This window comes from Hylobates moloch, unplaced genomic scaffold, assembly GCF_009828535.3.
Source record: "Hylobates moloch isolate HMO894 unplaced genomic scaffold, HMol_V3 SCAFFOLD_13, whole genome shotgun sequence".
Taxonomy (NCBI): Eukaryota; Metazoa; Chordata; class Mammalia; order Primates; family Hylobatidae; genus Hylobates; species Hylobates moloch.
The window spans coordinates 75,682,058-75,695,291 of record NW_026652288.1 but is presented as its reverse complement, the minus strand read 5'-3'; the positions used below and the strand labels follow the sequence as shown (position 1 = coordinate 75,695,291).

The following is a 13,234-nucleotide window of genomic DNA, read 5'->3' as shown; positions in this document are numbered from 1 at the left end:
GTAGGCTGATTTCTGCCCCTTTGTACTTTCTGCTGTGGCAGGCCAACACGGAGTTCCAATGCAAAGGACCACAATCACTTTGCTCTCCCTTCACAAAGTGCACAGATTCTCTCTCCATGCACCATGGGCACTGTTAGGGAATGTGAGAGGGGTGGTATATGCAATCCAAGACTCTCTTTGCTACCCTTTTCAATGATTCTTCCCTTGATATGATGCTAAAATCAGGTACTGTGATCACTCACCTGAATTTGGTTCTTAGGAAGGTGCTTTTTTTGTGTATGGGTAGTTGTTCAATTTGATGCTTCTGCAGGGGGGAATGGTCACTGGAAGCTTCTTTTCAGCCATTTTGCTCTGTCTCTCTGCCATAAGTTTCATTCTTATCACATTCATCCAACTTAAAGTTTCTGGTGAAAGTCTTTTAAATAATTATGAACTCCTTTTGTAAAAAAAAAAAGAAAGCCCACACAGTTTCCTACCCTTAATTAATATTTCACAGAATACATGTTAACATCAGCTTTGTTCCTTATGGATCAGACAGCCAATTTGAAATATTTGGATACAAAAAATATAATTTAGCTCAATTTATCTGAAATTAAATTCTCCTTGCCTAATGTGATTATTGTAAGTAATAAGTCAAATAATGTAAAATAATTTCAAGAAGCCTAAATCAGAAGAAGACAGCATAATACACACAGTGTTTAACAGCATGGACTCAGCTGTAAGACTGTTTGGGTTTAAATTGCTGCTGTACCTGTTATTAGTGGTTTGACTTTGAACAACTTACTTAACTTCTCTGGGCATTACTTCTCTAATCTGCAAAACGACTTTAATTACAGTACCTACCTCATCTGTTAAGTGGTGATAAAAATAGTACCTGCTTTCAAAAATTCTAATGAAGATTATATGTTAGTAATTATGAAAGTACTTGAAATAGTGCCCAGTATGTATCATATTCATGTTTATTCATAAAAATAAACATAAAAGACATTTTTTAAGATTGCTCGGAGGCATAAACCTTTGGAAATAAGCTAATGTGCTTTCTTTTATGGGATATAAAATATACTATATAGAATATTTATTGTGTATTTATTAAGCTATCCTACAAGGATGCTCAAAAACAAATTTACAGTCAAAATAGCAGCCTTATACCATGTTCTGATAATTTTTCTCTTCCGAAATGCTTCATGATGTCACCTTTTTTTTTTACTGCTCTTCTTTAAATGCCTTTTAAATAGTCATGATATTCTTGTAAATTTATATATGAGTCACATACACCTAAAGAAGCAGAATAACTTTAATTTTTTTACTATTCTTAACTTCATTAATTTGAAATTCCATTTATTTATTTTTCTATTTTTTATGTATATATGTGAATGATCTATTCTTCTAGGTATGGCCAGGATTAACAGTATACCCTGATTTCACTAATCCAAACTGCATTGATTGGTGGGCAAATGAATGCAGTATTTTCCATCAAGAAGTGCAATATGATGGACTTTGGATTGTAAGTAGCTATTTTAAACCAATGATTTTGGTCAAAGACCATAAAATTATTTATCTGTAAAAATTACTAAGTCAACAAGATACATTTTTTTCTGATGTATTCAACATAAAATTTAAAGCTACTATAATGTTTTTTCCTAGAATGTATAAATAACCCATCATGTGCATAAGTAAGAAAAAAAAAACAAAACAAAAAATGCCAATCAAGGTTTTTCGTTTTTAGCAATACACTTTATAGAATAAATTTTATTTCCATATCCAAGGTTTTGTTCATTTATGACTAATCATTTACCTGAAAATTAGTTAATAAGATTTGGTGATAAGCCTATTGCAGTGCAATTAACAAAATATTTATTAAAGTTTATCACAGTCAAGCAACAGCAGCAATATGATCTGAATAAGCCCCTGTCCTTTAGAGACTTCTCTTTAGTAAGCTATGGAAAAGAACAAATAAAAATTGGCAATAGGTTAAGTATTACTGTATCTCAAAAAAGCAACAAACAGAATCCTAGTTTGCTCATAAACTCATTAAAGAAAAATACAGTCGTGCGTGGTGGCTCATGCATGTAATCCCAGCACTTTGGGAGCTGAGGTGAGCCAATCATTTGAGGTCAGGAGTTCGAGACCAGCCTGACCAACATGGTGAAACCCCATCTCTGCTAAAAATACAAAAATTAGCCAGGCTTGGTGGCACATGCCTGTAATCCCATCTACACTGGAGACTGAGGCAGAAGAATTGCTTGAACCCGGGAGGTGGAGGTTGCAGTGAGCCAAGATGGTGCCACTGCATTCTAGCCTGGGCAACAAGGGTGAAACTCTGTCTCAAAAAAGAAAAAAAAAATACAAGTGTTTAAGAGTTTCTTTAAATGAAGTTGTGTACCTGTAGTTATTGATGGCCTGCTGCTGGGGATGGAAACTAAATTACAACTGCATAGAATTCGGAAAAAAATACATAATGGACACACTAGGGGTGACTATATTTTCTTTGGTTTTTAGGTCCACACCATCTCTATTTTCCTTAAGTGCTCACTATTGATTCAATCATTATTCTAATTATTCACTTATTTATTAACTCAATCAACCATTTAGTTAGCAAATATTTATTTTGCACCATGTATCTATCAGATATGTTGTTGGGAATACAAAGATGGAAAAATTATGTTTTCTGCTGACAACATGGATTTGCGTAAAGGATTAGCATAATCTTCAGAATTCCTATGATGACAGTAACAAAATGAAGATGAAAAGACTTCCATTATTTAACATAAAATCGGTGATATCACACCACTAATAACTAGCAATTGGTAGAAATAAAAAAATTTTACTGTGATCTTGAGCTTTATTTTAAATTCTAGTTCTTATATTATTTAACCTATATTGAAAGTTTCTTTAGTCTTTTATTTTTTTCCTAGTTAGGAGCCACTTTGATTATGGCAAGGTTACAAGTATAAATAATACTGTAGGAATAGTGAGACAGAGCCTGATTGTGTTATAAAAAGACAGAATATTGCATTTCTTGCATTCATTGAAAACTGAAATTCCTAATTCACCTCCAAAGTGTGGGATAGGTTATTTGAGAAAGGCAGAGTATTTCCAACACTGCTACAGAAGCATTGTAACTAAACCTTAAACAAACAAACAAAAAACACAACATAAAACGCAGTATAATTTCAAAGATCAGTGAACATCAGTGAACTAATGCATATCATGGATAAACAGTGGATATTCTACTTTTAGCTATTATTTAAATACTTGCCATATCACACTGCTAAGTGGTTTATCTAATTATTTCACTTTCTTCAGATTATTGTTTCTGATCCAGCTAAAACAAGTTGTTATTCAACTGATAAACTTTTATATTTATGTCAAGTATAAAAATAGTTTTATAATTTACTAGATTTATAATTTAGTTTCCATGCTAATATTTGTGAATTTTAGGTTTAAATATTAAAATCACTTTGGGAAATGATGTGAGCTTAATTGTCATTGAAGTATAGTTTTTGTGTATAAAATATAATAAATTTGAATTCTCTTTTTTACATCATTTGTGAAATAATTCCCTAATAGTTGAGAAACAAAAGTCTACTGTACTTAGTATAATTAAAACTAAAGCTATGATTTCAAAAGTGTTAGTCAATATGTTAAAAATTAAAATGCCATTTCCATTTTTGAATACATATACATATTTTGATATCATGTTGTTATTTTAGTTCTATTCTTAAAAATCTAATAAGCGAAATTATTCAATGAAAAAACTGAATAGTTTAATATATAGTATTTGGAAACATAAATTTTATTAAGAAGATATGTCCAAATAAGTTTACATATCCAAATAACTAGAAGCTTAATTGGTTATATTCTTTCTACATTTCATGGGAATCTTATAAAAATGAAATTCTTTCATAAATTCTTTTAAAAACAGGTCTGTATTTATTTAGATTTAGTTTAAATGTGAGTATAAAATGCCGTCAGATCACTCACAATTTTTAAGGAATTTTAAAGAAGCTTGAGGTACATTCTCAGAAACAAAGTTGACTTTTTTTTTTTTTTTTTGAGACTTGTCTTGCTCTGTCACCCAGGCTGTAGTGCAGTGGCGCTATCTTGGCTCAGTGCAACCTCTGCCACACGGGTTCAAAAGATTCTCCCTGCCTCAGCCTCCCGAGGAGTTGGGATTACAGGTGCACTTCACCACGCCCAGCTAATTTGTGTATTTTTAGTAGAGACGGGGTTTTGCATTGTTGGCCAGGCTGGTCTGGAACTCCTGGACTCAAGTGATCCACCCACCTCGGCCTCAAAAAATAGTTTTTAATAGACTTAAGATGATTTGAATGATACCTACATATCTTTAGATGTTCTTATTACGATCAATCCACTGAGGCTTTTGCCTCATGACTACAATGTTCCAAATCTACTAGTTGTAATATTAAAAATCTTAATTTAATGCACTGGTATATGATATTAAATAACTGTAGTTTCACTTAAATCATTTGGATAAGTTAGAGAATTAAAATGCTTTTATAATTTTCAAAATGCCACTTAAAAAACACTACAATAGATAAATTCTTTTAAAATACAGGTAGTAAGTTTAATTTAATACAATCTTGCTATATAGACATACTTCAGACATATTTAAGGAAGGTTACTAAAATATTAAATGTCATGTTTTATGTAAAATACGGTTAAAATTATGAAAAAAATTTTTGCCTCAGTAGGTTAATAATTTATGTTCTTGGTTCAAAAAACTATTTTCCCTTTTATTGTGAGCTGGAAAAATAATCACATTCTGATTCAATCATGGTAAAATAGTCGTACAATAAAACTTTTAAACATTTTTAAAATTATTTTCAGTAAAACCAATTAATTTTTTTCTAAAAATGTGTTCATCCTTAAATTACATAATAATGTTTACTTTCAGTGATGAAAGATTTTGTGAAATTTATGGCAAATTTACACATATTTAACTCAAATAGAAATGATATTAATATCATAGTTGAGTGTTTTGCCCTTGCAATTCCTCAACTATGTTATATACTTGGATGTTAAAATTGTTTAGAAAAAGACGCTTTTAAAATTTAAAATAATGCAGCTCACTATTCCCAAATTATACATTTCAGTAGCAGTTTTTTAAAAATTTAATGTTATTGGTGGAATCATGAAGAAAAACATAGTTTACCTACACTTATTTGCTGTATAACTATGGTATACCATTATTAATTTCTACTGGACACAGGAAACAAAATTGAATATAACATTCCAGACAATTTCAAAAAAATAAATCAATGTAGCTTTAGATATTTTTGTACTTTGGAATAACTATATTAATTTCTCTCATTTCTGCTTACTCTGAAAACATTTGGGAAGTGGAAATATATACTGATTAAATGTGTCATGATAACAAATCTATTCATTTTTCCCTTGAGCACCATTAATTTATCATTTCAATTCCATGTATCAAATTTCCTTAGCTTCTTTTTATATCCACAGTTAGAAACTTTCATGAGAATGTTTTGAGAATAATAGAGATGAATAATCATATTGAATGTGCTTGGGTCAGAGGAACTCAGTATTTAGGGAAGCTTTTGCAAACTAAATAAGTATGTCTAGTTATAGTTATAATTTTATGAAACAAATGACTACAGTACAAATGATTCACCATTACATGTTTTTTAAAAATTATTGTATTAGTGTCTTTAAGTGACACCATCAGTCTCAGATCTTTTCTAACATGTTATAAATATTATCTATTTGGGAAGTCTCAGAAAGCAGTATGAAAGATAGGTTTAATGATTGCAAAGTTAATATAGCATTGTTAAGGTTAAAGGGAGGATTGAAAGCTGAAATAAGAGGGGAAGAATTCAAGAAGGTGAAAAGCAGTGAGTCTTAAAATATGGGCATGATGTGGATGGGGAAAAGGAAATGTAATTAAGAAAATCTACTTTTTCTGAGGGAAATAAAAGTAACATAGATAAGGATGTGACTAAATGTGATGCCTTTATGTGAAAGGAGACTGTTACAGAGATGTGAAAAATGAGGCTTATGGAAGTCCTCGACACAGTTTGCAGAGAAGACGGAATGCATATTTCCTGAGTATATGTGCTGTGATACATGATTTTATAAAATTTATCTTTTTTAGTGCAAAGACTTAACTGGGTTATGGTTACATAGCTAGTAGGTAGTGGGACGAGATTGGGGCCTATGTTAAAATGGCTATAAAATCCATGAACGTAATATCCCACCACTATTTCTTCAAGAGCGGTTTAGGTCTTGGTTCTCAGAGTGTGATCGTGCTTACCTGGGGTTCTCTGAATGTTTCAGAGATTCTGTGAAGCCATAACTATTTTAATTAAAATACTAAAGGCTATTTGCCTTTTTAAAACTTTCATTCTTTTATGAGTGTATAGGAGCTGTTGGTAGGCAAATTTTGCTGCTAGCAATGTGCTTAGCACATCATAGAAACTAGATAAAGATTAAATGAAACAAAATAGGTTGAATCAATGAATATGCAAGGAATGTATATATTAATGGACTCATAAAGAGAAGACTAATAGCTATTTAGAAATGACTTAAGACTTATAATTAATGTAATATATATATATAATCAAAACTAGATACATGAACTACATTTTGATTGTTTAAAATCTCTTTATCCCATCTAAGATACTTATCTGATATAGACATTCTGTTTATTTTTAGGTTGGTAGCTTATATTTATCTTCTAGGAATTAATGAGCATTATGGTTATCTTATATAAAACATTTTCCAACAACTAGAGAATTTCTGCTAATAGGATTTATAATTATGTAAAATCTGCTATTCTTCATTTTGTATCCATTCAGGACATGAATGAAGTTTCCAGCTTTATTCAAGGTTCAACAAAAGGATGTAATGTCAACAAATTGAATTATCCACCTTTTACTCCTGGTAAAATTTATTTGGTTATCTATTTACTGTTTTAACTGAGAATAATTTTCTAGTTGACTGGTAATTTCTAACATATATTTCTAAATTACAATTTTTGGTATAGTTTTAAAACCATAAAATCAATTTGTTTATTTTTTCTTCAGCCAAATATTTTCTGCCTAGGATTATATTTAAATAGACTAATCTAGTATAAGGCTTTAAAATTGGTCCATAAATATATAATGTACAATATAGTTGGGTATAGGTATATTTCTATATTGTTAAAGGTTATTTTTAAAATTAAATTATTTGTTATTGAAGTTAGGAAACAGAGTATTTACCAGTGTAAATATAAATCTAATAGTTAATCCAAGTTCAGCAGGAGTGAAAGATGAGGACCTAATTAGGTTTAATTGAATTGTCCTTTTTCATTATTTTTGACCAAATATGGAATTTCGTAGCAGAAAAGAAAAGGGATATAACATTTATAATGGAAAATATATATTATAACGTTTATAATGGAAAAATGTAAGAAATGTTTCTTATGTATTTTCTCAAAGATATTCTTGACAAACTCATGTATTCCAAAACAATTTGCATGGATGCTGTGCAGAACTGGGGGAAAGAGTATGATGTTCATAGCCTCTATGGGTACAGCATGGCTATAGCCACAGAGCAGTAAGTGCAATTTCATTCAAAGACTTCTTTCATATTTATTGTTTAAAATGTTTTTGATAATTTATCAATGTATTAATAGTTAGGAAATAGCAAAGTTAAAAAAAGAAAGATAACATTTTATGCCAGCTAAAAAGTTATGGCATTCAAAATATCAGTTCTGTTACTAATATTCATGAATTTGGGACTCATTTATTAAGAATGACATGGTAGGCTGGGTGCAGTGGCTCACACATGTAACCCCAGCACATTGGGAGGCCGAGGCAGGCAGAACACCTGAAGTCAGGAGTTTGAGACCAGCCTGGCCAACATGGTGAAACCCAGTCTCTATTAAAAATACAAATATATCTGGGCGAGGTGGCAGGCACCTGTAATCCCAGTTACTTGGGAGGCTGAGGCAGATGAATAGTTTGAACCCAGGAGGCAGATGTTGCAGTGAGCCGAGATTGTGCCACTGCACTCCAACCTGGGCGACAGAGCTAGACTCAGTCTCCAAAAAAAAAAAAAGAATGATTCTCTCTCTCTCTCTCTCTCTCTCTCTATATATATATATATAAATGTGTGTGTATATATATATTTATATACATATGTATATATATTTATATATGTATAATATATATTATATGTATATATTTATATACATATTATATATATATTTATATATGTATAATATATGTTATATGTATATATATTTATACATATGTATATATAAATATATATACATATGTATATAAATATATATACATATGTATATAAATATATATACATATAATATATACGTATACCTCAATACACTTTTTGTAGTGTGGTGACTCCAATTATATATTCATTTCTACATTTTCAAATATTAGCAGGCAATGTTGGGCTAAAACTTACATATTTAAGAGAATTTATTTATTTTTTTTTAGTTTCTAGAAGTTAACCACTGTCCACAACTACAAGCATCACTCATGTTACCCAACTATTATTGATAACATTTTCATAATTGGAAACATTAGGAAATGTGTAACAATATTCTCAAGTGCTTTTCCATGTTATAATCTTTATTACATTGAAACATAGCCTGTTTTTTCTTTCTTAAGATATATTAACTTAAACATGTATATAAATATATACGTATTATATATAAAAATATGTATATATTTATATACGTATAATATAATTATATGTATATATATTTAATTGAGACCCTTTTTATATATATAAATATATACATAAATGTGTATGTATATATATATTTAACTGAGACCCTTTTTTTAACTCCTAGATTTAAATTATCATTAAAAATTTTACCATTTCTGAATATAACTGTGTTTTCAGCTTGCATCTCACAATTGGCCTGGGAAAATATTGCCCCAAGAACAGGTCTTTAACTATTTTTCAAAAAGAAATATTTTAATTAAAACATAGTTTTCTAATTAATATCCTTCTAAGTAATTTTCTAGTATGTTTTTATAAAATATGATATAAAACAAAAGAAGAAAACAATCATATGTTCATTATCTGCTAATTTTCAAGCATTGTTAATGGTCCCGTGATATAATAGTCAATAAACCAAATATTGTTCTCAATATACTTATGATTTTCTCATAATTAAACAGTTGTGATTGTTTATTCAAATTTGTATTTTTCTGGTCCTAAATCATACTGATACCAGAACTCTTAACCACTGTCTTCATGGTGTTAGTTTAATTTACTTTGTAAACTCAATAGAGTATTACATGTAACAGTGTTTAAGTTAATATATCTTAGGAAAGAAAAAACAGGCTATGTTTCAATGTAATAAAGATTATAACATGGAAAAGCACTTGAGAATATAGTTACACATTTCCTAATTGTTTCCAATTATGAAAATGTTATCAATAATAGTTGGGTAACATGAGTGATGCTTGTAGTTGTGGACAGTGGTTAACTTCTAGAAACTAAAAAAAATAAATAAATTCTCTTAAATACGTAAGTTTTAGCCCAACCTTGCCTGCTAATATTTGAAAATGTAGAAATGAATATATAATTGGAGTCACCACGCTACAAAAAGTGTATTGAGTTCAAGTTCAGGTATAATATTTTCTATTTATAAGGGAATTCAATTACTTTAAGTAGTATATTTCAAAACCAAGTGTTGAGTGGATACCAAATGCACATGTTTATTTAATTTGGTAAAGGATGATTGGAGTCATTCAAAATTTAGTGATTTCTAAAAATTCCCTTTCACTGTATTTTACCAGAATATATTTAAGTAAGTAAATATTAACAGCAAAATACAAACTTGATATAAAATTTTGACATAATTATTATAAATATTATGGCATGGTGTATTAGTCCATTTTCATGCTACTGATAAGATATACCTGAGACTGGGCGATTTACAAAAGAAGAAGGTTTATTGGATTTACAGTTCCAAATGGCTGAGGGGGCCTCACAATCATGGCGGAAAACAAGGAGGAGCAAGTAACATCTTAGGTGGATGGCAGCAGGCAAAGAGAGAGCTTGTGCAGGGAAACCCCCATTTCTTTAAAACCAACAGATTTCATGAGACTCATTAACTATCACAAGAAAAGGAAAGACCCGCCCCCATAATTCAATCACCTCCCATCGGGTGTCTCCCACAACATGTGGGAATTGTGGAAGTTACAATTCAAGATGAGATTTGGGTGGGGACACAGCCAAACTATATCACATGGCTTTGGAATTACGAAATTTTAGAATTTAAATACCAACTTTATTTTTAAAAATAAATTTTATTTATTAATTTTGTTGTATTTTTAGAGCTGTAGAAAAAGTTTTTCCTAATAAGAGAAGCTTCATTCTTACCCGCTCAACATTTGCTGGATCTGGAAGACATGCTGCACATTGGTTAGGAGACAATACTGCTTCATGGGAACAAATGGAATGGTCTATAACTGGAATGCTGGAGTTTGGTTTGTTTGGAATACCTTTGGTAAGACAGTTTCATACAGTGTTACTCATAAAAGCAACAATTACATTAATTTTTAATGTAATCTTATGAATTTTAGTAAAATGATCAAAAGGCACATTACAGAAATAATTCAGTTTTTTATTTTTATGGAATTTATGAGGAAAATAAGAATACAGATGGTATCTATAATTTTCAAACCATTAAAGTGGGAATGTAGAACTAATAAAATTCAATGAAATCAAGATAATTGAGGAAAACAAATATAAACAGCATAGAAAAGCTTATATAAAATATATAAAGAAAAAATAGGATGGTGAAGAAAAGTTCAAATATATTGGTTATAAAAATAAATGTCAGAAGTCTAAGTCTATTTAAAATACTAGATTATCAGTTTAGTTTTAAAAGATAATATTTTGTTTAGAATATAAACCATAAGAACAGAAAAAAATGTTTAAAATTTCAAAAGTGGAGAAAATGTGTACTAAATTCAGGATAGTATTTTCTGGAGGGTCCTTGAATAAGGATAATGCAGTCTTATATGGGTACACATTGGGCAAAGCTCAATTTTATTTGGAATAATTAATTTCAAAGCTCAACATGAGCACATGGTCACAGTTTGTTATTTTATTCCTACAGTTACATATTATATTATAAATAAGAAAAATCAAACCAAAGAAGTTTAGTTTGGGATTAAGAAGCAACATATTTTCATACAATAATTTCATCTTTTACAATGAATTAATGAGAACATCAAAATAAAAAATGAGTAAAATTTAAATACAAAAGGGTAAGAAAATGCATAAAGGGCCAGTGAAGGAAAGAACCTGTAAAATAATGCAACTAGAGACAAAGATGAAGCAAAAATGGAAAATAAATTGGTTTAAGGAAGCGTATATAAAAGGAGTAAAACAAATTGCATATAACGCACATTAATCAGTTGAGGCATACAGTGTGATGCTCTAGGCAAATTTGAGAATCTTAGCATTATAAATAGTAAATATATTTGTTATTTAGGTTGGAGCAGATATCTGTGGATTTGAGGCTGAAACCACGGAAGAACTTTGCAGAAGATGGATGCAACTTGGGGCATTTTATCCATTTTCCAGAAACCACAATTCTGACGGATATGAAGTAAGTGCCTCTTGTTCTCCGTGTTGTGAGATAAAACACAATCATAATTTTTATTAATGTTCTTAAATCTACAGAGTATATGGTCTGAAAGATTGTAGCATAATTTATAAAGCATTGTTAGAAGTCCCTCTCTCAAGTCCTATACACATTTTGTATATTTTTACATTTTTTAAAAAACGGTCAAATAAGGAAGTCATGAAATGAAATGTATTCACAGTACAAATATTTTAGTTGAGACTAACGCATACACTGTACAAGTATATTAATTTACCAGTATTTTAAAGTAGAGCCAAAGCTTTTAGAGTATGAATTATTGGATTCTAACAATGTAAGTTCCAGGTAACTTTTATACAAAGAAAAGTTATAATATACTGTCATGGATTTTGAGTTTTTGTTTAGTTCATGTAAAACAAAAATTTAAAGATACGCACAAAACAATTAGAGTCCAGCATCTTTCAATAATAAATAGAACTGGCATAGAGACAAAAACAAAACTAACACTTTTAAAACACAGTTTTGGACTGGTAGAAGCAGAAGTGCAAGACAATACAAATCTAGTCTACCAGCCCTGGGAACTCAGCATACTGTGGGCTCACGATCATAGGCATGTTTTTCAGAGAGAATAGTAAAATTCAGTTAAACCATTAAGTCAGTTAAGTATCTGTTGGTTAAGAAACCATTCAATGCTCACACACTGGTTGCATACAGGGCTTATATTGTTTTTGAGAAGAGGGACAACTACTGAGCTCAGCCTGGAAGGAGGCATAATCGAAAATAATTAAGGTACCAATTGGAGATTAGTTTCTTCCTAATACACCGAAATGATACTTTCAGGAAATGTGTGTCCATGGGAGATTTTGATAGAAATTACACAACACTCTACGTTCATTTGTATTCTCCAAAATGCTGATGATAAGACAGAAATAAATTTTGAAATTTATTGGTGAAATAATGTGAATGATAAAGGGAGTGGGCATGAGAAAATGAGGAGAGCCTGCAGACCACTGTTCAGGTCTGAACTTGATGAAGATGAAGGGAAGGAAGGTGGTTTGGTAGGGAGAATCCCGAATTGCAGCCTAGTTCTAACCAAGTTTCAGTCAAGTGAGTGGGGAGTCCTTCAGGGAAAGTTGACCATTGATCTTTCTCAAATCTCCCAGGAATGAGCCTGCATGGTGTTCTTACTATGCTCATTCAAGGCTGGGAGCAGCACTGGGAAACATAGTTTTCAGTGCAACTTAATAGTGGATTCAGGGAGACAGTAGCTGAGGTCTTCAGTTAATATTGTTACCCAAAGCAAGAGGTCTAAACAGGCTTGTCCATATCACTGTTACTTGGGTGAAGGAGCCACTTATCTCCCCTGAGCTCAGTAGAGAGGCTGCACTTCAAATTGTAGATCTACAGGCTGTCCAGGTAACTCTGTTCCCTGTGTTCCTGAGCCAGCAACCTACCTGTGATAATTCTAGTAGCAATGGCATAAAACAGTAAGTCCTTAAGCAAGCCCATTTCAAGCCTCTGCTTTAATGTGTCACATATAATAACATCGTATTGGCCAGAGTAGTTTGCATGACTGAACGCCACGTCAAAGCGTGGGTAGGTATGCTCTACCTT

The 13,234-nt window shown here is 30.9% G+C and overlaps 1 protein-coding gene across 1 annotated transcript in view; it reads left to right on the top strand.

Moving 5' to 3' along the window:
- SI (sucrase-isomaltase) overlaps nt 1-13,234 on the top strand; it is a 95,037-nt gene that overhangs the window by 19,723 nt on the left and 62,080 nt on the right. The window contains exons 12-16 of the mRNA XM_032172262.2: nt 1,391-1,504; nt 6,840-6,924; nt 7,464-7,581; nt 10,345-10,516; nt 11,510-11,626. Coding sequence (XP_032028153.1) covers nt 1,391-1,504; nt 6,840-6,924; nt 7,464-7,581; nt 10,345-10,516; nt 11,510-11,626 — 606 coding nt within the window. The remainder of the gene's footprint in view (nt 1-1,390; nt 1,505-6,839; nt 6,925-7,463; nt 7,582-10,344; nt 10,517-11,509; nt 11,627-13,234) is intronic.